General features: G+C 51.1%; 1 protein-coding gene across 3 annotated transcripts in view; it reads left to right on the top strand.

The window, feature by feature from the left end:
• The window catches only part of Rps6ka1 (ribosomal protein S6 kinase A1), a 36,401-nt gene extending 13,990 nt beyond the window's left edge, over positions 1–22,411 (top strand). For 2 of the 3 annotated variants that reach the window (XM_051173773.1, XM_051173774.1), the window contains 20 exons: positions 1,466–1,582; positions 1,824–1,905; positions 3,761–3,841; positions 4,017–4,096; positions 6,034–6,140; positions 6,728–6,765; positions 7,226–7,368; positions 7,704–7,774; positions 8,013–8,101; positions 9,061–9,125; positions 9,391–9,493; positions 11,119–11,249; positions 12,840–12,965; positions 13,163–13,252; positions 13,518–13,676; positions 18,725–18,886; positions 19,073–19,149; positions 19,265–19,382; positions 20,987–21,124; positions 21,507–22,411. In XM_051173773.1, the coding sequence (XP_051029730.1) occupies positions 1,466–1,582; positions 1,824–1,905; positions 3,761–3,841; positions 4,017–4,096; positions 6,034–6,140; positions 6,728–6,765; positions 7,226–7,368; positions 7,704–7,774; positions 8,013–8,101; positions 9,061–9,125; positions 9,391–9,493; positions 11,119–11,249; positions 12,840–12,965; positions 13,163–13,252; positions 13,518–13,676; positions 18,725–18,886; positions 19,073–19,149; positions 19,265–19,382; positions 20,987–21,124; positions 21,507–21,629 (2,100 nt within the window). In that variant the 3' untranslated portion in view covers positions 21,630–22,411. Of the gene's footprint in view, positions 1–297; positions 623–1,465; positions 1,583–1,823; positions 1,906–3,760; positions 3,842–4,016; positions 4,097–6,033; positions 6,141–6,727; positions 6,766–7,225; positions 7,369–7,703; positions 7,775–8,012; positions 8,102–9,060; positions 9,126–9,390; positions 9,494–11,118; positions 11,250–12,839; positions 12,966–13,162; positions 13,253–13,517; positions 13,677–18,724; positions 18,887–19,072; positions 19,150–19,264; positions 19,383–20,986; positions 21,125–21,506 lie in introns of those variants that run through there. The other variant, XM_051173772.1, reaches the window with a different exon arrangement.
• Positions 22,412–24,215: the final 1,804 nt, after the last annotated feature.

The raw sequence follows: 24,215 nt of genomic DNA, 5'->3' as shown, positions 1-24,215 counted from the left end.
ACGCTCCCCTGACTGTTTAATTAATGTGTATATACTATATACACATTATATGTGTATATGCTAATGTGTACACAGTGTATGCACGTCTTATGGCCTCTGCCTGCTCAGTGTCTGTCCTTGTCTGCAGCTACGTGCTAGATGCCTGTCTCTGCCTACCCGGTACCTCGTCAGGTCCCTCCTCTTCTAGGACCTGTCTGCTCAGCTGGCCTGGTATGGGGCTTTCTCTTTGTAGGCCTACAGGGAGGATGAAGGAGAGGGCCAGAGGGCAGACCTCAGGCACTGCGGAGGGGTGGGGTAGAGAAGAAGGGAACAGAGTGAGGGTGGAAGCCTGGAGATGGGAAACCACAGGCCCTATGTGATTGGCTGTCTCGGGCCTGGCCCAGCCCCCGCGTCCTCACCCTGCACATCCGCCTTGGGCCCAGCCACCTCCTCAGCAGCCCTGGTGGGTTGTTGCCTGCCCTTGCCATGGTGCCCTGGCCCTGCTGGGCGGATGGAGCAGGACCCCAAGCTGCCCCGTCTGCGGCTCAGGGCCCTGCTCCCTTGGCTGCTCAGGAAGCAACGGTCCAGGATCAGCCAGGCTCTGCCTGGCTCTGGCCCTGGCTCTGGTCCCCAGCAGGACTCGGTAAGTGTACCCGGATATCTGGTGCTGGCTTGGCAGTGGCCCCTGGAACAGGTGTTGGGGCAGCCAGTGTGACCTAAGCTAGCTTTTGACTCTCCTGGCCCTGCCACATGACTGGACCTTGCCCGGTTTGCTTCCTGGGGAAGTAAGGCGGTATCTCAGTGCCACAGGGCAAGACTGGCAGATGGGAAGGCCAGAGAGGTCCTAGCACAGCAGTGACCTGACAAGGGCTCCTAGATGCTTCTCAAGGGAAGTTTGGTAGGGCATAGGGTCTCTGGCCTGAACCCTCATTTGCTCCAGATGGGCACTGAGTGGGTTGAGAGGGATATCTGGTGACTCTTGGGTCTCTGTGTACCTCAGCCTTATCCATACAGCCAGAGGGTTTGCCTCATCTCATCCTAAGTAGCAAAAAAGGCCCAGTCCTACCTCCCCATTATGAGCTCAAACCTTACTTCCTATTGTGGCAAAACCCAAACAGCTGGGGGGGGGGGGAGGGGAGCTTTAAGGGCGGGCCTGAGAAAGTCTCCACCAGACCCAAGCCTTGGGTCAACTCATCCTGCCATGTCTGTACCTTCCTGTGGGTCTGAACAGGCCCGAGCATCCATGCCACAGGAACAGGGCCTCACCTGAGTTGGCACCCTGGTAGTTGGCCTTCTTGGCCTGTGAGCCACTGTTGGTACTCATGTGTCTGAAGGCTGCTGGGGGAGTAGTCTATTGGGCCTGTTTTGATCTGATGGGATGGCTTGGATAAGCTGTATGCCATGTTGCCCAGGAAAGGCCCCATGCTTACAAAGGGGCCCAGGCCTACAGAGGGGCCCAGGCCTACCACCTCTGTCCCTCCATCAGGATGAGGGAGTCCTCAAGGAGATCTCCATCACACACCACGTCAAGGCTGGCTCTGAGAAGGCTGATCCATCCCATTTTGAGCTCCTCAAGGTTCTGGGCCAGGGATCTTTTGGCAAAGTAAGTCAGAGAGTTCCCTTACCACAGGTCATGTCTGAGGTGGGAGGGCACCACAGGTCGTGTCTGAGGTGGGGTGCCTGTTATCTTGGAGTCTATCAGAGAGTCAAAGGGCATGGGTAAGAGGTTACCTTGATGGCCCAGGGAGAGCAGATGATCATCTTGGGGTCCCAGGGAATTTTATAGGTCAGTGTAAAGGCTTCAAGCTAGTTGGGTCAGCTCCACCCTGTTTCTTCCTCCTCAGGTCTTCCTAGTACGCAAAGTTACCCGGCCTGACAGTGGGCACTTGTATGCCATGAAAGTGTTAAAGAAGGCAACATTGAAAGGTGAGTAAGTGTGCTTCCCTGAGCAAAACTCAAGACGGGATTGTGTGAGGAGAAGGCCCCGGCCTCAGGGTTGTGGAGATGATGAGGGAGGGGCCTCTGTTTTCAGGAGGTTCCAGCATGGAGGCGGAAAGCAAGCCAGCCCTCAGCTGCCCTTGCCCCGCCTTCTCCCTCCCAAAACCAAGTGAAGGCCAGTGCCTAGAAGGAAGTAGTGGGGTGCAGAATGTTTGAGGGTAGGAAACTCAGCTATCACACTGTTGGGCAAAAGTGCTGTGTCAGCAGAGTTGCTTCATGATGCTTGGATGTAGCATCACGGGGAAGCCTAAGGGAGACCTGTCAGGTCTCTGGGAGGTTCAGAACATAGAAGAGTATGAGACAAGAGGCAGGGAGCCTGAGGGACCCATAAGAGAAATGAGTTGGGCATGAGGCCACAGAGCTGGATGACAGAAAGGTTCAAAAGGGAGCCCCAAACTAAAGTCAACAATTCTGGGGACTTCAAAGGTGTATGAGGGTGGTTAATGACCATGGGTCCATTGTTGACTCTGATTGGTCTGGGAGCCAATGTGGCCAGAAGTCAGGTGGAGCCCAAGCTAAGCCTTGGCTGGGGGTGAACATGAAGAAAGGGAGGGGCCAGCCTTAAGGACAGATTTGTCCTTGTCCTACCAAGCGCCTTCTGCTAGATGATGGTGGCTTTAGTATAGGCTGACAGTAGGATCATCCCTCAGGAGAAATTGTGGGAGCCACAGGGGAGGAGAAAGATGAAAAGATACAGTCTCTATTATAAGGGGCTTGTGGACTGGGGGAGAGTCTTAACGTGCCTGGCAGGGACGTATGCAATGTCAGGCTTGTGTGGATGGGTGCCCTGGCAAAGGAGCTGAGGGACAGGATATAGAGTCTTAGAGGTCAGCTGAGGGGTCTGGGACTCTGAGGTAAAAATGATGAGAGCCCTGTGCCTTGAAGGATGTTAGGAATTTGCCAGAACAAGATAGTGAAGTAAGGAGCCCCATGAAGGAGGAACCATGACCCTGAGGTGGCTAGAAACGAGGTGTGTTTGAAAGTGGCTGGACTAGTTAACTGCAGCTTGAGCCCTGCCACATCTAGGGAAAGAAATGAGGGTTAAAACAGAATAAGACATGTCGTGACCCATCAGCATAGAGGAAACCCAGAAAAGCATCCTCAGAGATGCTTCCTGGAGGTGGTATAGGGTCTGAACCTAGTCAACCAAAAACCTGTTGGTGGCCAGAATTGGCAACTTCTGTTCTTTATCCCCAACCCCACCAGACATTCATGAGACCTGTAACTGAAGCACGTGGGAGGTAGAGGCAGAAGAGTCAAAAGTTCAAGGCCAGTGTTAGCTACAGAGTGACCCTGAGGCAAGCCTGGGCTACATTGCAGCTTGTCTCAAATAATTCTCCCCAGCAAGAAAACAGAGAAGAAGAAACAGTAATAAACAGTAATAAACAGACCCACCCAAGAATTCCGTTTTTTGGTGTTGTGCTTAGGGATTCTTGTGGAAGATGGAAAGGGGGTTGATAAAGTTTTGCTGATGGAGGCACAGTCAAAGCCTGGGGCCCTGGGGCAGGGGTGCACAGGGTGCTCAGTGGCTACGGAGCATGGTAGAAGACTAGACACCTGGACAAGACACCAGGGACTCTGCCTGGACTCTATGAAGAACAAGAGCAGGCCAAGGATCCAAGAGTCTGGGGAGGAAAGAAAACTGAATGCCTGCCCGGAGGGTGAGAGAGAGCCTTGGGAGTGTAGACTCGGAAGAAAGAGTGGGAAATGGTACTTAGAATTGGGCTTGCACAGGCTGTGTTGGGTATGTAGATTTTAGTGATTTCCTTTCTCCTCCGGCCAGTACGTGACCGTGTTCGGACCAAGATGGAACGAGACATCCTGGCTGATGTGAACCACCCATTCGTGGTGAAGCTGCACTACGGTGAGATCACAGACACTCCCCAAGAGCCACCCCCCTCTTCAGTGTCCACCTTTGCCTGGGAACTGCTGTGTTCCTTGTCCTTGTCCCCCTCTCTTGGGCCAGACCGAGGAGCCAGGAATAGAAGCGTTGGTCCCAAGGCCCATCTGACTCCACTTTGCCTTCTGCCCTCTCTTAGCCTTCCAGACTGAGGGCAAGCTCTATCTCATTCTGGACTTCCTGCGTGGTGGTGACCTGTTCACAAGACTGTCAAAGGAGGTAAGCTGACATCCCACCACTGGGGATGTGACGCAGAGTCCCATCCCGGGGCCTTGTGAAGACCGCTCTTGGTGTGGTCTAGGCCTGTAACTCCCCCAGCTTGACAGTCCTGAAAGAGAGGCCACGCCTGGCAAAGCCTCTGCAAGTTCCTCTGATAGGCTCAAGATGAACCGGCCTAAATGAGGGAATCTCTCAGTGTTTGAGGTAGAGCCAAGGCTGTCCTGGTCCAGGGAAAGAAGTCCAAACTCACCTAGGAAACTAGACTTAAGGTTCTCGCCAGCAATGGTAGCTCATGCCTTTAATTCCAGGCTCCCAGGCAGAGGCAGGTAGGTCCCTGAGTTTGAGGCCAGCCTGGTCTACAGAGGGTGTTCCAGGACAGCCAGGGCTACACAGAAAATCCCTGTCCCAAAACAAAAAAAGAAGAAATTAAGTTTCTTGTCGTGTCATATAAAAGGATATAATATAAAGGATCCAATATAAAAGAATCTGCACCTCAGTTTTTAAAAATTGGGACCATTAATACAATCTGTCCTTTCATTAGAACCAAGCTTTGCCAGGCATGCTGGTACAGGCCTGCAATCCCAGCCACGAGGGAGGCTGAGGCAGGTGGATTATAAGATTAAGGCCTGGGGCTGGAGATGGCTCAGTGGTTAAGAGCACTGACTGTTCTTCCAGAGGACTTGAGTTCAATACCTGGCAGCTCACAACTGTCTGTAACACCAGTTCCAGGGGTTACAACATCCGTGGGAGAAAAACACCAATGAAAAAATAAAACAAAAACTCAAGAGTAATCCTGCCTGATTACTAAAAGTAAATAGGGCTGGGGGTGTGACTCAGTGGTAGAGTGTTTGTCTAGTATACATACAAGGACCTGATTTACTCACTAGAAAATAACCACACTTTCTTAAACGTAAAACAACAGTATTTACATTTGGAAATATGCACGCACACAAGCATGTACATGGAGGTCAGAGGGTAGCTTGTGAGAATTGATTCCTTCCACCATGTGGGTGTTTCAGGAGGATAGAACTCCAGCGAGTAGACTTAGAGGCAAGAATATGCACAGAACTTTCAATATTTAAAACGTTAATGCTTATTAGGCTATCCATTTTCACAATTCAAAAGAAAAAGATCTCATTACTACAATTCCCTCTAGCCCCCTATAGGGTAAACATTTTTTTTTGTTTTGGTGTGGGTTTTTTTTTTTTTTTTTTTTTTTTTTTGGTTTTTCAAGACAGAGGCTGTGGCTTTGGAGGCTGTCCTGGAACTAGAGTTCTTGTAGACAGGCTGGGCTCGAACTCACAGATCCGTCTGCCTTTGCCTTCCAAGTGCTGCCCTATTTGATTTGGTTTTCTAGGAAGGGTTTCTTAGTGTAGCCTTGGCTGTCCTGGAACTAGCTGTGTAGACCAGGCTGGCCTCTAACTCACAGAGATCCACCTGCCCCTGCCTCCCGAGTGCTGGGATTAAAGGCGTGGGCCACCACTTCCCGTCAAGTTAAACATTCTTTATTGGTTTCTTATTAACCTTCTCAGGTTCCTTTGGTAAATACATTCCGTACATGTTCTGAGTCCCTACCCCATGTCTTACCTGAGAAGTATTAGTTTCTGCGGTTGGTTTCTTGCATCTGAGTATCTTAGATTGTTGTGTACCAGGATATGAGAAGCCTCCTTGTTCCACGTTACAGCTGCATAGCTGTTCATTTTGCCTGGGAGACACAGTTTATTCTAGTCTTTCACTCGTGGGTGCTTGGATTATTTTTCTGTTTGCTGTTTTCAAACTCTAGCACAGTGAGTGACTCATGTATTAGAGAAAGGTATGTGACATTGCACTATGTCTCCAGGGTAGACCCTCAACACCCAAAGGCTCTGACTGCTCCATAGCCCGGCAGTGAGGGAACAGGATGTCCCAGCTGAAGCATGTCTCTTTCTCTGTGGCAGGTTATGTTTACAGAGGAGGATGTGAAGTTTTACCTGGCTGAACTGGCACTGGGCCTGGACCACCTGCACAGCTTGGGCATCATTTACAGAGACCTCAAGCCTGAGAAGTGAGTGGGGCTCCAGCTCTACTCCTGCCTCTCTACAGGGTGCAGGGGCCTGAGCCTCTTCTAGGACAGGGCCACTCCAGTGGAGATGGCGCGTGGTTGGAGGGAGTAGTGGTGGCCGCAAGTTGACCTCAGGTAATTAGGGACTGCCTGATCAGTCGTGCTGTTACCAAAGGCCACCAGGCAGCTGGGTCATGTACAGGCTGACTTGGGGGTGTGTCTACCTCTGCCACCAGACTGTCCTAGTTCTGAAGGTAGCACTGGAAGGCAGTGCACTTAGATACCAAAGAGAACCCCAGGAGAAAGGTATCAGGAAATGATCTTTAGTGGCAGCATCTCTGATGTCCCATTGCACAGGGGTGGGCATCCAAATCTTGTGGAAGGGAGTTACTTTTGTGAGATACAGTTTTCCATTTAGTAAAGTAGGGCCCTAATGTCACTGCTGGGCTTCCGTCCTGCCATTCTTTCATTGGGTAGATCTGGACAGAGCCCTCTAGGCAGGCCCAAGTTCCTCCATCCCATGGTACCTACCATGGGAGTCCACACAGTGCTTGTTGCTAAGGCTCCTGACTCCTGTCTCTTTGTTACAGTATCCTTTTGGATGAGGAGGGTCACATCAAACTCACTGGTGAGTGTCCACTGAGGTCTGGGGGTTCCATAGCTTTCCTGAGAGGTGGTGCCAGTTATAGACATGGATTCAGAGCCCAGGTTCTGGTTATGTTACTTATTTTCATTTTACGGGGCTTTTACCTGTACACGTGTCTGCATACCTCATGCATGCATTGCCCATAGAAGCCAGAGTGCCCTGGAACTGGTCGTTAGCCAACATGTGGGAGCTGGGAATTGAACCTGGCTTCTCTAGAAGAACAACCAGTGCTCTTAACTGCTGGGCCACCTTTCAAGGCCCCCAGGTCCCGGGTTCAGAATCACAGCTCCCCACTACCACCTTTGGCAAATCCCGTTGGGTTTTCAGCTTTCTCCTGGTATCTTGGAGGTGATGTCCTGCTCTGACCAGGGAAGCTATGTGTGGTAGCAGTGTGGAAAGCAGGGGTCCTGTAAAGATGGCTTCTCTCCCCTCCATGCTGCAGACTTTGGCCTGAGCAAGGAGGCCATTGACCATGAGAAGAAAGCCTATTCGTTCTGCGGGACAGTGGAGTACATGGCCCCCGAGGTTGTCAACCGCCAGGGCCACACCCACAGTGCCGATTGGTGGTCCTATGGGGTATTGATGGTGAGTGTCCCAACAAGGGTCAATGATCTGGCCCCAGGCTCTGGACTCAGTTTACCAGGTGTATAGCGAAACAGGGTCATCTTGCCCTCTCCCGTCTCACAACCAAGCTCATTGCACCCTTTACTGTTGCACCTTCTTCCCTTGGAAGATTCGTGGGCTTCAGTCCACCCCGAGAACCTTCTCCTCACCTTCCGGCCTCGGTGCTGCTTCTGGACCCCAGGTTGGGCTGGGGGCAGAGGCAGGCATGGTCCTTGCTCCAGGTAGATTGGATCAGGGCCTGGGAAGGAGGAGGAGGATGTGGGAAACAGACTAAAACTGCTCCTTTTTTCCTGCAGTTCGAGATGCTGACGGGCTCCCTGCCCTTCCAGGGCAAGGACCGGAAGGAGACCATGACATTGATTTTGAAGTAAGCACCAATGCTGTCCTGGCATCAGGACGCTCTTCTTAATCCCACCCCAGTTTCCCTGGCTCCACAGACTCTTGTGGGCCACCGGGGCCAGTGGGAGATTCCCTTAAAGTCTTTGGGAGGTGAGTTAGTGGCTGGCTTGTCTGGACTGAGCTGGTAACGAGACCTAGACAGAGGGAAAGGGCTCTGGGGCTTCTGGGGTGGGGTTTGTCACTGATGAGACTTTCGGCTGTTACAGGGCGAAGCTAGGCATGCCCCAGTTTCTGAGTACGGAAGCCCAGAGCCTCCTGCGGGCCCTGTTTAAGAGGAATCCTGCCAATCGGCTTGGTAAGCAACCCCAGCTCAGGAGAGGGGGCATGGCAGTGGGGGACAGGGTACAGCTGCAGCCTAGGCCACAGGGCCACATCTGGGGCTGAAAGGAGTCGTTGTCCTTTGTGTGAGCAGACAATGCTGCTGGCCACCCTATTTTCTGGCTCCATGTGTGGTGTTGGGAGGGTGACCTGTGTGTAGGGGGAGGGCAGGAACTGAGTCATCCCTACCCCCTCAGGGACAAGGACAGAGGCCCCCACACAGCTTCTCTGCCAAGGTTGCTGGCTCAAGAGAAGGCACATGAGCTGGGGAGTCAGAAAGGTCCCAGTACTAGCTGTGTCTGTCCCCGCTGCCTGGCACCTAGCAGGCACTGTAAATATTTGTTGAGTAATTGGTACGATTTATGAGCAACATGATTGGGCAGGTAACTTCACCACTCTGAGCCCCAAGTTCCTTGTGTCTGTGGAGATGGTGATCCCAGCCTGGCTCCCAGGTTTCTTTGAGTCAGAGAAGGACGCGCCTGTTGCATACTGGAGTCTACAGTGTTTGTTGATTTTTTTTTTTTTTTAATTGCTGGCTTTATCTGGACCTCAGCCAGCTTCATAAAATCCAGCCCAAGTCCCTGAGTTGAATTGAATGAGAGTTTGTGTCAGGGATGAAGAGGGCAGTAGGAGAAGAAGGGCACGGATGAGGCCGGTGGCAGGAGCAGATGAAGGACCTCAGAAGTCCAGCTTCTCTTCCGACTGTCGCTTGGACAAGTCGCCTGCCCTGCCTGGCCCTGCCTTCTGTCCATACACGGCACTCGATGATCAGAGGCACCGTAAAGCAGAAAACACTGAGTGGGCTACGAGCTTCAGGGTGATGGATGCTGATGCGGGCAGGGAGAGCCCAACCTGTCCTCGCTGCAACAGCTTGTCCAGAGCACCTGGGGGACAGGCTCGGTGTCTGAGGCTGGGCCTACATTTGGCTTCTTTCAGGTTCAGGTCCAGATGGGGCAGAGGAAATTAAGAGGCATGTCTTCTACTCCACCATTGACTGGAATGTGAGTGAATCTGTCTTCACTGTGACTCTGTGATAACACAGGAAGGGTGGGAAATGGGGCCTGAGCCAATGAGGCCCTCAGATGTGAGAAACAGAAGGGGAGCAGCTTTTTAAATGCCCTTGCAGGGCAACGCCATGCCCTTGAAGGCAAGACTGGTGTCCCAGGGCTTCAGACTTGCTGTTATCTCCTGGGCACCATAGCCTGCTGGGGGCTGCTGGCAAACTGTGGGCTACCATGGTGATCAGAGTATATAACCCACCTGCAGAAGCTCTACCGTCGTGAGATCAAGCCACCTTTCAAGCCAGCTGTGGCCCAGCCAGATGACACCTTCTACTTTGACACTGAGTTCACATCCCGCACGCCTAGGGGTATGTGTGTGATCTGCTTTGTCTGCCTAGGCCCAGGCCCAATCAAGCAAATCTTTGGGGGAATTCTGGGATGCAGAGGTGTCCAAGGTCTCCGGGAGCTCAGGTGTGTGGGTAGATAGGCGCTCAGGAGTGTGGGTAGATAGATAGGCAGTGTCTGACTCCCTGGGATTCATACTTGATCCTGGCCTCACACTGCCTGGCTGCCTCTCTGGGGCTCTATGGGCCTCTTTGTTTCTGGGTGAGGGAATGAGATGTGGGGGTGGTTTAGGCCACAACAGGAAAGTCAGGACCCCTGCCCCAGGCATCTCCCAGCCCGTTGGGAAGACTAACCAGGTCAGGCCTCCACTAGCATCAGGCATGAGGAATCTGACCTCCCTGTGATGGGAGAGAGAGTCTGGCAGATCAGAGGTGGGATGAATGAGGAATGGACTTTGGCTTCCGAAGCTGGGACTCCTTTGCTCCTCTGGAACATTCGGACAGCCACAGCCCTGCCAGTGAGGGATCGCGGGACACTGACATTCTGGCCAGTGGGTGGGGAGTTGCATGTTAGTTTGTGATGCCGTCTCTGAGGGTGATCTTTCTCTCTGTAGTTTGCACACTGCTGGTGACAGGAAGCTCATCACTTGTGAGCTATGTATCTTTCTGTACCTGCCAAGTCCATACCAGGTGTCTGCTGTGTGTCAGCCGTAGGAGAGAGGTAGTGAAAACAGACGTAGAAACATGGTGAATAAGACAACCGGGTTGCTCAGGCTGTCAGAGCAAAGGAGATTTCAGATGGTCAGAGCAGCAGCCTCAGGCAACTTTCTCAGGGGAGGGCATATGAACTAAGCCTTGAATGGTGGACAAGGAGGGGGACAGCTTGTGTGACTTTTTTAAGGATGTGGAGCTCCAGTGGGGCTGACTGCTGGAGGGGACAAAGGGTAGCTCGGAACACAAGTAACCCAGACTGGCCTCAAACTAGCATCGGTCCTGGGTGCTGAGATTACAGGCGTGTGCCACCATGCCTCATTTGCTTATTTATTTACTTAGTATGTGGATGAAAAACTGAAATACGCGGAGGAGGACATGACTACCTCTAAAGCAGAAGGGAGAAAGTAGGCAGAGGGAAGAGTCCGGGCTGAACATGGCTGGCAGACTAAACCTCACCATGAGACGGGAGAGGGAGAGTAAGAGCCAGGGAGGAGATGCTGGCCAAGGTGGATGACACAGATCAAGAGGCTGGGGTAGCCAAAATGGCTGAGTTATATAGGGATCAGGCTGGTGGAAGGGAAGCAGAAGCCCAGCCCCTGGGAAGGGGGGGCTTTGGATAGGGGGCAGGGTGAGTAGTTGCTGGGAGGAGCCACAGGTACTTTCCCAGGTTTCCTTGAGACCTAACAATATATATGTTTGTATTTCTTTTGCGGTTCTGGGAGTCAAACCCAGGACATCGTACACTCTAGGCAAGTACTGTACCACTGAGCTACACATGTGAACAGACAGGCAAAGGCCTGGTGTGGATGGCCTTAGACATGTTCCTGGCATGGCTACCTGCTAAGGCAGGCCAGGATCCCTGTAGTCTCCTTTGCTGGACTGCCTTGGGATCATGGGTATCCTCTTACTCTCATGTCTCCCCCTCTCCTTGACAGACTCTCCAGGCATCCCCCCCAGTGCCGGTGCTCATCAGCTGTTCCGTGGCTTCAGCTTTGTGGCCACTGGCCTGATGGAGGATGATGGCAAGCCCCGGGCCACTCAGGCCCCCCTGCACTCGGTGGTACAGGTAAGGGAGGGGGAGAACTGCCTCCTAGTTACCCTTTTCCACGCAGAAGCCACAAGCAGAAGGGCTGAGAGCACAAGCTCTATAGCTGAACAGGTCAAACTTCTCTGGGACCCAGACAACCTCCAAGCAGGATCCTGGACCCTCGCTGTCTTCATGTGTAAACCTATTAATGAAACACAGTTGGTGACACCTGTCTCAGAATAGCCCTGATTATCGACCAAAACCAGAGATAGAAACTTCTTAGGAATGCCAGAGATTGCCCTGAGGGTAGAGTGAGGGCGTGGCCCAGGTGTTGCTGATAGGAATGAGTGGCAGGGACCTTGTCTGGCTCACATTTGCCCCTCCTTTGTACATAGACTGCTCCATGCAAAGTGTACAGCTAAGAGGCAATAATGCAGTCATCAGAACTCGTGGCCTGGGCTCAGAGCTTACAAGGTGACCAGTCTCTGGAGGAGACATGGGCCCCTGTGCCTCAGTTTCCTCGTCTGTAACTGGGGCAATGACAGAACCTTCCTCTGCAGCATTGTAAGGCTTCCCAGGGCTGGTGTGAGTTAAGATCACCATGTAATTCTTTGTTTTGGTTGTGGGAGACAGGGTCTCTCTAAATAGGTTAAGTACCTTGTCTGGCCTGGAACTCTTTATTGTAGACCAAAATGGCCCTGAATTCACAGAGATCCTAAGGCATCTTCCTCTGGAATGCTAGAAGGCATGTGCCACCCTGCTCTGCCCTGCCCACTGTAATTTCTTACCTAAATTGGGATGTCCTTGTCCAGGACAAACATTAAACCGGAGTAGATATGAGGCTAGCAGGTGCAAGCCAGACTTGTCCACTGGAGAGATGGCTCATTGATTAAGAGTACCAGCTGCTCTTCCAGAGGTCCTGAGTTCTATTCCCAGCACCTACACGATGACTCACAGCTAGCTGTCCATAAGTATAATCCCATGGTATCTGGTGCCCTCTCTTAGTGTATCTTTTTTTTAAAACCCTGAGGCGTGGGGCTGAAGGAATGCCTCATTAGTTAAGAGCACTTGTTGCAAAAAAGAGAACCTGGGTTCACTTCCCAGCATCCTCATGGCAGCTCACAACCGTTCCAGGGAATCTGACACCCTCTTCTGGCCTTTACAGGCCCTGCATGCATGAGGTGCACAGGCATATATACAAGCACCCACCCATACATAACATACATCTGTATAATTAAATTAAAAGTTAAATCACATACATACATACATACATACATACATACATACATACATTCATATTGGTTTTTCAAGACAGGGTTTCTCTTTGTAGCCCTAGCTGTCCTGGAACTCACTCTGTAAACTTCTCAGTGTCTGGTTTTCCCGGTCTGCCCTGGCCCATCTTGTGTCATGTGTTGTCCTGTCCCCCACCCCCACCCTGCCTTGGGCTACCCTGTGATTGTACTCTGCAGTGAGTGTGCCCATTGCCGAGTAGAAACTGAGGCTCAGAAAGGGCACTTACACCTGGTGACTCTCCTTTCCCCGTGCCATCTTTACTGAGCCACCACCCGATGTTAGGGATGATCCCTGGACGGTAGCACCTGGGGTCAAGCTGACTCTTGTCTTCTGCAGCAACTCCATGGGAAGAACTTAATTTTCAGTGATGGCTATGTGCTAAAGGAGACAATCGGCGTGGGCTCCTATTCCGTGTGTAAACGCTGTGTCCACAAGGCCACCAACATGGAGTATGCTGTCAAGGTCAGCTTCCCAACCATACCTTGATTAAGGCTGCTGGGTTGGGGGTGAGGCCAGTGTACTATGGCACTTCGAGGGGAGGGTCTGAGGATTATGACAGGTGTGTGACCATTCTCCCTGGTCCTGTAGTGGGATTCATGGCAGAGGGAAGTGGATGATGGGGTCTGTGCCCCTGACTGCCATGTGCTCCCACTCTTCAGGTGATTGACAAGAGCAAACGAGATCCCTCAGAAGAGATTGAGATTCTTCTGCGGTATGGACAGCACCCCAACATCATCACCCTGAAAGATGTGAGTGGGAGGGCCCTTGTTTTTGACTTCAGAGCCACCTCCCAATGCTAATGAGAAAGGGCGGTGGTCTCTAAGCCCCACACCCCAGGCTCGGGCATTCTCCGGGCCCTCTATAACCACCAGTGCCCACTGTCTAGCAGGATGGGAGCTCAGACAGGTGGAGGTACAACAGGGTCACTGGAATGTGACAGGGCCTGGCCCCAAGACTTCCTCATTCGGAGAGTTGGTGGCGAGGGTCCCAGCCTGATGGCAAGGTCTCTGGCAGGTGTATGATGATGGCAAACACGTGTACCTGGTGACAGAGCTGATGAGGGGTGGGGAACTGCTGGATAAGATCCTGCGGCAGAAGTTCTTCTCAGAACGGGAGGCCAGCTTCGTCCTGCACACCATCAGCAAGACTGTGGAATACTTGCATTCCCAGGGGGTGAGTGTTGATTACATCATGACATGGCAAGAACTGGCTGTCTCAGGTGTGGCGGTCTCCAAACTGTCAATCAGAGGGACCGGGCCTAGGTAGGTGGGTGACTCTAAGAGGAAGGAAGAGATTAGGCCAGACTCGGGAGCATCTGTCCAGTACCTACCAAGTGCCATACACCATGCTATGGTTTAATTTATGGGAAAGTTTCCTTTTTATTCCAGTTGGATTTCATAAAGTCTTGAATTAGATGTAACTGGCCCTTGGCAGGTCAGAAGTCTGAGGCTTGGAGTGGAAGGTCATTTTCCTGGGAGCCCACAACTGAGGAAAGTAGAGACGGGAAGTTGCCGGGAGGAGCAGATTTTGTTTGGAAATGCAGGGGTCCCTGTGGGGAGCTTTGAGGCTTCAAAGGGGGAGAGGGTGACCCAGGTGCTAAGAAAGACTAGCTGGGTGGTGGTGCATGCCTTTTAATCCCAGTACTCTGGAGGCAGAGGCAGGCAGATCTCTCTGAGTTCTAGGCCAGCCTGGTCTACAGAGCAAGTTCTAGGACAGGCTCCAAAGCTACAGAGAAATCCCACCCCCTTTGGAGACAAGGTCTCAATAGGTAGACCAGGCTGGCCTCAAAGTCGTGGAGATTCATCTGTCTCTGCCTCCTGAGTGCTGGGATGAAAGACACCAGGCTGACTTCATTTCCAACCCCCTCACTGTCTGATCAGAAGCACGCCCAAACATCACACCACCAGAGAGAACCTGGAGGTAACTGCACCATGAGGAACTTGTCACTTCCACTTGGCCGATTCACCCAGGGCAACATCAGTCAACAAAGAAGGCCACACCCTGCGCTTTGGCCCTTCCCACTCCCCTTAACCCCCCCTTTTTTTTTTAGTTTTTCAATACAGTTCTGAACCTGTTGTTTCCTGTAGATACCAATTACATTACTTTGTAATTCGCATCCTGCCTGTGTTTCTTGGAAACTAAAACTTGTTGCAACTCCTCTAGCCCATTGCAGGACCATGCCTCACCACTGGCTTTGATGATGATGAGTGGGAGAAAGGGTCTTTTTTTTTTTTTTTTTTTTTTTGTCCATGCTGAGGATCAAGCCTAAGTCCTCATGTGTCTCATGTGTGCTAGGAGAACAGTACCCTAAAGTCTTTACTTTCTTGCAGGGAGAGTGGGAATAAGGTTGAGAAGGCCAACCAAGGTCTGGGATCCAAATGAATCATATAGCAGGCTTAACTAGTTTTTCTTAATTATTATTGTTGTTGTTAGTTTTGAGACAGGATTTCTCTATGTAGCCCTGGCTGTCTTAGAACTCATTTTGTAGATCATGCTGGTCCCGAGAGATCCACCTGCCTCTGCCTCCCGAGTGCCAGGGTTAAAGGTGTGCGCTACCATGCCCTGCTTTTGTTTATTTTTTTGAGACAAGGTCTTGAAATATAACCTAGGCTAGCCTGAACCATGCTATGTAGCCCAGGCTTTTCCTGAACTCACTATGTGGCCTTGCCAGGCTGGCCTGGAATTCACAAAGATCAACCTGCCTCATCCTCCCTGGGGCTGGGATTATAGACCCAGGCAGAATACTTAACTATTGCAGGCCACTGACCTTCGAGGAATCCCAGTTTTCTTTGTCCTTTACAGACAGACTATCTATAGAGGAGGACTCTGGGAATGGGCTTATTGTGACTGTGTCCAACCCTTGGCCTCCAGGTCCGTATTTTAGTGACTGGGATGGAAGCAGGCGTCATGACGTCCTCACAGGTCCTCGAGCTCAGGATCCCTTCTACTCATACCTAGGGGCCAGTCATAGGACCTAAGCTAGTTATGAAGAACAGTGATGCTCCCATTTGTATTTACACCCTGGCTCTTTTTTATAGGACTGTTTGGTCACTAAAGTGGGGGTAGGGGAGCAGGGTCACATGTCCACTCAGTGTGACATTGTATTTGATCCTGCATAGCATCCACAGGCACAGCCTCATGTTGCTCCTGATTACTCAAACCAGGGGGGAAGACCCATTTCCTCATCGGGATTTACCCTTTCAGAGCCTTTGAATCAATTCCTTGGCTAGATGTGCAAAAACAGCAGTGTTTGATTACATGTAACTTACTGGGGGAATTCTTTCACATTTTAATTAATTTAGTATGGGTAGTAGTGTGTGTGCCACAGTGCATTTATAGATGGCAGAGGACAAGTTGTAGGAGTCACTTACCCCTTTCAGCATGTAGGGATTGGGCTCAGGTTGTCACACTTGGCTGCCTTTTACCAACTGAGCCATCTCAGAGCCCAGAATTCTTTTTTTTTTTTTTTTTTTTTTTTTCTCTTTGGTTTTTAGAGACAAGGTTTCTCAGTGGCTTTGGAGCCTGTTCTGGAACTAGCTCTTGTACACCAGGCTGGCCTCGACTCACAGAGATCTGCTTGCCTCTGCTGGGATTAAAGGTGTGTGCCACCACCACTTGGCAAGAATTCTTGTATAAGGGACTTAACCTTATAACCAGAGTTTCAGTTTGGTTGCCACATGTGTTTTTAATGGTCATGTTTGAAGTGGCTTTGGTTTCTTAAATGGCCAATGCAAGCAGACTAATATTTAAACATATCAAATTAGAGAGTAAATGTTTCTTTTTCTGTTTCATTCTCAAGTTAATGCTGGTTGAAGATCCCCCTGAGGGCTTTGTTCAGTGCTTAGAGTGCTTACCTAAGAATACTAGAGGTCCCGAGTTCCAGTCACTGTTCTGTAGTGGGAGGGGCACATGTAGCTCCCACACTCAGGAGTCTGAGGCAAGAGGATCGTGAATTTGAGGCCAGTCTGGGCTGCTATGTAACAAGCTATAGGCTAGCCTGGGCTACATAACAAGTTATGACAGGGTGGTAGTGTTGCAAGCCTTTAATAATCCCAGTGCTCAATCGAAGAAGGCAGAAGCAGGATCTCTGTGAGTTGAAGGCCAGCCTCATCTACAGAATGAGTTCTAGGACAGCCAGGGCTACACAATGAAACCCTGTCTCAAAAAAAAAAAAAAAAAAAACCAGAAGGAAGAGGAAGAAGAAGAAAAATTTTGGGCCTGAGTTGCTATGTGGTGACTGTCACCTAGTCCCCAGGGGCAGTGTTTAGTCTGGTTGCTGTGTTTTCCTCTGTGTGACTCCTCTCAGGCCTGCCCAGCCTGCTGTGACTTTCTATGATAATGTTCATACCTGAAGGCCAGTAGATACTATGATGATTTTCCAAACTGTTCCCCCTCCCCTCCTCTGTTCCAGCCTTGGTGGGGCACAGTTCCTGTCAGAGTTACTCATTTCTTTGTTGCTAGGGCAGGGTAAGATCACAAACTTCCCTGTCCCTGTTCCCCTGCCAAACTAAACTGAAAAGATCCTGCAGCCGTGGTCATGGCTGAGTTCAAGTCCTGCCCTTGTTTCTCGAACAAGTCAGTTTTCTCTCAGGGTCTCTGTTGCCTCTGTGAAATGTCACCTGCCTACATACTGAGGTGTGGTGAGTAGCCCCAGTGAGATCATGATTGTGAAGTGATGTTTTAGGGGTTTTTGTTTTGTTTTTCGAGATAGGATTTCTGTGTATTGCTTTTGACCCTGTCCTGGAACTAGCTCTGTAAACCGACTGGCCTCAAACTTACAGAGATCCGCCTGCCTCTGCCTTCTGAGGGCTGAGATTAAGAGATGTGTGCCACCACTGTCCAGCTATGAAGTGATATTTTTTAAAGGTTTATTTATATATGTGTCTGTGAGATTGTGTGTGTGTGTGTTGTGTACTTCAAGGCCGTTTGTGCACATGGGACAAAAGAGGGTGTCACGGATGCACTATTACTCTCCATTTGTTCTCTTGAAGCAGGGTCTCTCCCTCACCCTGGGGCTCACATTCCCTTGGCTAGGTTGAAAGGCACTGAGTCCTCCTGTCTGCTGCCCACCCAGCATGGAGTTGGGGTTACGGGCATAGCACACCAATTTCTTCTGTAGGTTCTGGGATCCAAAATCTGGTTCGCATGATTCTCTGCCAGGGTTCTTTTTTTTTGAGGGGAGGATGGGGTTCAAGATAGGGTTTCTCGGTGTAGCCCTGGCTGTCCTAGAACTTGCTTTGTAGACCAGGCTGGCCTCAAACTCAGAGATCCACCTGCCTCTGATTGCCAAGCGTTAGGATTAAAGGTGTGAGCCACCAATGCCCATCTGCCACTGCCTCCACCTCCCCCTGCGCTGCCGCTGCCACCCCTCCACCTCCCCCTACCCCCCAACCTGCCCAGCCAGGGTTCTTTCCTGCCAAGCCATTCTTCTGGCCCTGCTTTTGTGGCTGGGTGGTTGGTTGTTTACAAGGACTGTGTATCTCGGGTTGGCCTCTAACTTACTGTGTAGTCAAGGGTGAACTTGAACTTCTTTTCCTCCTGCAGGGTGCTGTAACACTGAGCTACACACCCAGTCCTCCATTTACATTTTTATTACACTTTTCTCAGTGAGTGAGAGAGTGTGTGTGTGTATGTGCGTGCGCGCATGTGTGCACGCGCTCATAGCATGTGTATGGAACTAGCTCTTGTAGACCATGCTGGTCTCAAACTCACAGAGATCTGCCTGCCTCTGCATCCCGAGTGCTGGGATTAAAGTCATGCGCCACTACCGCCCAGCCGGGAAAGAAATTTTTTAAAAAGGAGGAAGAAAAGGGAAAAGGTAAATACTGCAGGAAGGAGGGGGCTGACTAAGAAGAGAGTAGGTGATGAGTGGATTGAAGGGGAGACATTCAGGTGGGCTCAGTTAGAGCCACAGGCATCTTCACGGAGATCTCAAAAAGACAATACAAAGCTGGCGAGATGGTCCAGCTTGTGAAGGAGCCTGCTGCCAAGCCTGACAGCCTGAGTTTGAACCCCACGACCCAGGGTGGAATCACAAAACTGACTCCCTTGGGTTGTCCACTCCGGCACACCAAACCTATTTTCAGGCAGTACTGACATCAGGCCCCATTCCAGTACTTTCCCTCCCTCCCCGGGGTCTGTGTTACTTTCCCAGTTCTGACAAGCGGCATGACTTGCTAGTACCTCCTGGACCATACACTGACCCAGCCCTCTGCCACTAGGTCGTCCACAGGGACCTTAAACCCAGTAACATCCTGTACGTGGATGAGTCCGGAAACCCCGAGTGCCTACGAATCTGTGACTTTGGCTTTGCCAAGCAGCTCCGGGCTGAAAACGGACTTCTCATGACACCTTGCTACACAGCGAACTTCGTGGCACCTGAGGTGAATGGCGGGGGGAGGGGGGGTTGGGGGGGATGCGACAGGCACCTGCTCTCAAAGGCCCCATGCTGTCTAGAACTGAAGTGTTCATGACCTCGGCCCTGGCCTATAACCCCTGCTTCCTACCCTTCTGGGAACTATCTGGGAATGTCCCTGAGCCTGACCACACCCCTCTCCCCCTCCTGCCAGGTGCTGAAACGGCAAGGCTATGATGAAGGCTGTGACATTTGGAGCCTGGGCGTTCTGCTGTATACCATGCTGGCAGGGTGAGTGTGAAGTCTGGGCCGGTGGCCCCGCCTCTGGGAGCTGCCAACCTCCTAACCTACCCCCCGGTGCCAGGATGGAGGCCACAGGCTAAAGCCAGGTTCGGAACTTCTCTAGATACACTCCATTTGCAAATGGGCCCAGCGACACACCGGAGGAGATCCTCACCCGGATCGGCAGCGGGAAGTTCACCCTCAGTGGGGGAAACTGGAACACGGTCTCAGAGACAGCCAAGGTGAGTCTGTGCCGCCTGGAGGACAGAGCCAGGCTGGCAACATCAGAACTCTTCAGAGCTTCATGGATAGATCTGCTGCAGCCTCTTTCCCCTAAGTAGAATGTTCCACAAATCCCCATAGCAGTCTTGACCCAAGTAGAAGATCCCCAGACATACTTCCTTCCCCCTCTTTGTCTGGATAACTTCACTGACCTTTCTGTGTTCTGGTCCCTATGGGATACAGAGAACTGCCTAACCCCTGCCCCTCTCTGTGGAAAGCTGATGTGGTAGACAATATAGGCCTACACATGGAAGCTGGTCTCTACAGCCAGGCATACCTGTGCGCTGTGGAATGCCCTCCCAAAGGAGACTTATACATGAACTTACAGCATTAGGAAGTTTCTAGTCACCAGGAACCCCTGTGTAGAATCAGGTTGAACCTTCATGAATAGCACCACCTACACCAGTGTTTAAGGTGAGTAAACTGAGGCTCACAGAGTTAAGTAACTGTCCAGTACACCCAGGCTGGTGAGCAGAAGAGCAAAGTTTAGAGTTATTATTTGTTTGAGGTTCTGTTACTGTTTCAGAGTTTGGTTTGGTATGGTTTGGTCTTACTGTGTAGTCTAGGCTATCTGTCCTACAATTAGGTCTGTAGACCAGGCTGGCATTAAACTCATGTTGATATGTCCTCCTCTGTGCCCCCAGTACTGGGATTAAAGATGTGCACCAAGCTGGTCGTTGGTGGCACACATCTTTAATCCCAGCACTTGGGAGGCAGAGGCAGATGGTCTACAGAGCTAGTTCCAGAACAGACTCCAGAACAATACAGAGAAACCCTATCTCAAAAATAAATAAAAAATAAGGTATGTACCACACCACCCCCAGCCTTATTTTTATTTTTAATAATATGTGTGTGGGAATGTGCATGTGAGTACAGGTGCCCACAGAGGCCAGAAAGCTCAGGGCCCCCTGGAGCTGGGTTACATCTTTTGTGAGCCTCCGAACAAGTGCTGGGAACCCAGCAAAAGTCAAATTTGAACCTTGTGTGGTGATGTCGTGTGTGTCTGAAGATCAGTGGGTGGAGCTTGCCACTCGATAACCATAGAGGTCTGGGGATCTGTACAGACAGACAGGAAGTGAGATGGCTGGGCGGAGGAAGGAATATAAGCAGGAGGAAACAGGAACTTGTTCTCTTTTCCCCTGGGAAGCGAGTGAGGTAATGGTGACGGTGGCTTGGTCCTTCTTCTGTCTGATCTCTCTGCATTTTCCTCTGTAGCCGACCCCAGGCTCTTATTATTATGGCCCTATTAGAACTCATGCTACACCCGTGTCTCTTTGACCTACGAGTCTTTAGCCAATTCCCACCTTTTCGTGTGGCTTTTCAGAAAAAGAGAAGGAGGAGAAAAATGTTCTCCAAAATGTCTGCAGCAGCAGAGATGGAAGGAAGATTCCTGGGCTGTGAGGGAAGGCTTTGGTTGTATGAGGAATGGATTACAGGGGCTTTTATAAGGGCCCAGGCCAGAGATGACTGGACTCAATTGCCTCCAGTCATTGTCTCTCAGTGGGGCGCAGCTATCTGCTCCCTCAGGGCCCACCCGTCACCTCCTTGTCCACTGTGTCTCCAGGACTTGGTGTCTAAGATGCTTCATGTGGACCCCCACCAGCGCCTCACAGCCAAGCAGGTCCTTCAGCACCCCTGGATCACCCAGAAAGACAAGCTTCCCCAGAGCCAGCTGTCCCACCAAGATCTGCAGCTAGTGAAGGTGGCCATGCATGCCGGGGCTGCTGACCGTGAGGGAGGGGTGGGGTGCTCTCAGACCAGGGGGTGGTGGCAGAGACTTGAAGTAGCAGAGCCAGGCAGTTCTATGCCCATTTTCTTTTTCTTTAAGATTTTATTTTTATTTTATTTTATGTGCCCAAAACCATAGCTGTGGCAAAAAACATAGCCCCGCCTTCAAGGTAGTCCCAGACTTGCACGCAACAGTATCGTCGTATTCTCGTGTCCGAGGGAAAACCAGTGGTCACGAAGCACCACCAAGGCTAGGAACAGTGGGCTGGGTGGGCTGTGGGACCTGAAAGGGGTGATCCAGACGTGTTTTATTGTCTACCCTCCCTCATCATTTGATCTCCTACCCTCTCTCTTAGGGAGCCATGGCAGCTACATATTCTGCACTCAATAGCTCCAAACCCACTCCCCAGCTGAAGCCCATTGAGTCATCTATCCTGGCCCAGCGGCGGGTAAGGAAGCTGCCATCCACTACCCTGTGAACCACAGTGCAGACAAACTGCTTGGCGGCAGAGTCCTTCCCAGAAGGAGCAGGCCTGGGTCACAGGACCAAGTGAAGTGGAGTTGGAAAGGGCCCAGGAAGTAGCCAGCCCAGATCACCCAAGCGAGGGTGTGAAGTGCCTTCTTCCTCAGGATGGACTCTTCTGGGCTTGGGCTCCATTGCGTGAAATCCATTCACTGTACAAACTATTTTTTAAGGGGAAAAAATGGCATCATTTACCATGGATTTTTACAAGATCCATTTGCCTTTCTGGCCATTGCAGTCCCAGGAGGAGCACTGAGTCACACAGAGACTCGACTGTATGGCCAAAACTCCCTTGATCAGCTTTGGGCCCTCCCCTAAGCGCCCCCTCTATTGGCCCTGGAGCCATCTGCACACGCCTCCAAACAGCTCAGTGTCACCTCTCAGAGTCACCCACTGGCTATTCCGGAGAACTTGGTCCCCAGCCGGCTCCTCTCCGTTCTGTTCTGGGGTTCTAGAACCACTTTCTGCTAGAGCCAAGGACACGGCCCTGTCAGCTCTTGGCTCCAGGCACCAGCATCCACGTTGCCCATCCACAGTAGGCCCTGCAGTCGGGGCGGACAGCCCGATGGAGAGGAGGCAGAGAGACTTTTCTCAGCAGACTTCCTGTCTGCCACTGGACAGAGTTCACAGGAGACCAAGGAGTGGGCCATGGGGGACGAGGGCTTTTCATTTCCTCCTCAGCTGGTAACTCAGGGTTCATCTGTCCAAGGCCTTTCTAATAAACTTACAATCCAGTCAGAGTGTGTGCTCTTACACTCTTTATCCCACTTGGGGGCTTTGGCAGTCAGGAAACAGGCTAGGGACAGTTTGGCGTTCATGTGTTCCTACCAGAAGATCCCACCACAGTAGGGATAAACAGAAATGACACTAGCAACGTGAATGTTTGTGTGCCTTCATTGGTTTATATGTACCATGTGTGTGCAGTGCCTGTGGAGGCCAGAAGAGGGCACTGGATTCCCTGGAACTGGAGTTAGTTTAGAGCCACCTGATGTGGATCCTGGAGACCAAACTCAGGCCCCCTGGAAGAGCAGCACATACTCTAAATGCCAAGCTGTCTCCCCTGCCCATGGCTCCTGAGCATTTCTTGAGTTTTGCCTGCCCATTTTCTTTTTCTTTAAGATTTTATTTTTATTTTATGTGCACTGGTATCTTTGCTTGTATGCATTTCTGTGTGACAGTGTCAGATCTCCTGGAACTGGACTTTGGTTCTCTGGAAGAGCAGTCAGTGCTCTTAGCTGCTGAGCTATCTCTCCAGCCCCTGTACCATGCTTTCTGTGAGTACCTCAGAAATAGGGAAAAGGTTGGCTTCCTGCCCATATTAAACATCCAAACATGCAGGATCTGGACACACAAATTTAAACCCTTCACTCAAATGCATAATGACAGGTCAGCAGAGGCCGGGTCAGTCTGTGGCTTGGCCATTTACTGAAGAACAGTCAGTGGTGTGATTGAGTGAGCTCCTCTCAGCAGGCAGGGCACTGATGTCAGTCACATTCATCCCTAAAGCAGTCTCAGAGAGCTGAGGCGCCTCCATTGGTAGACAGCTTTCCTCGCATGCACAAAGCCTTGGGTTCCATCTCCAACACTGTGGAAGTAAAGGCAGGAGGATCAGGGGTTCAAGGTCATCCTCAGCCACATAGCAAATTTGAGGCCTGCCTGACTCATTTAAAAAAGAGAAATCCCAATAGTCTCATGAGGTAGGTGTTCTTGGTTTTGGAAGAAGGAAATTGAGGTCAAGTGAGGGTGTGACCCAGTGTCCAAGCAAGGAAGTGGCTCTGCCACATTCTTTAAGCATTTATTATTGCACGTGGATACGTGTGTGGGCGCCCATGCCATAGCGAGTGAGTGGAGGTCAGAGGCCATCCTGCAGAAATTGGCTCTCTCCTCTTACGTGGTTCTGGGAATTGAACCCAGGCCATTAGGTTGGCTGGTAAGTACCTTTATTTGCGGAACCATCTCACCAGCCCCATGTTTTGTTTTTGGTTTTGAGGAGACTAGTTCCTATTGCCAGGCAGGTCTCTGTGTTGCCCAGTCTTGCCTTGAACTCCTGGGTTCAAACATCCTCCTGCCTTGGACACACCACACTGTCACCAGTGAGGCAGGTTTTGAACCTAAGTCTGTCCTGCCTCAAAGTGTCCCACATTTGATCCTCATTCAAAGTCTAAATTTCAACTCATAATGACTCATAAAAGCCTACAGTGAAAAGAGCCGTGAAGGCCTCGTCCCAACCCCTGCCTCCTACAGGAAGCACCTTCAGATAGCCAACCAGACCTCAATTAAATATCGTCAGCCGTGGGGACTCTAGCAATCCACAGGGTAGTCCCCACAACCCTGGAAAGTTCCTCCACTCTGAGCTGAGATTTTCTGAGTAAATACACTTTTTTTTTTTCTTGAAATGGAGAGACGGGTTCCCCACTAACTCGGGGGGACTCAGGGAAAAATGACTCAGTACAAAGGAGAGGAACCTCCCTGGATGCTGCCCCTTCAGTGACAGTAGCAGCCACAAGCCACAGACAAAGGGGCGGCACCAAGGCTCCACAAG

Source organism: Phodopus roborovskii, unplaced genomic scaffold (assembly GCF_943737965.1).
Source record: "Phodopus roborovskii unplaced genomic scaffold, PHOROB, whole genome shotgun sequence".
Classification (NCBI taxonomy): Eukaryota; Metazoa; Chordata; class Mammalia; order Rodentia; family Cricetidae; genus Phodopus; species Phodopus roborovskii.
This window is presented reverse-complemented; position numbering and strand designations above follow the sequence as displayed.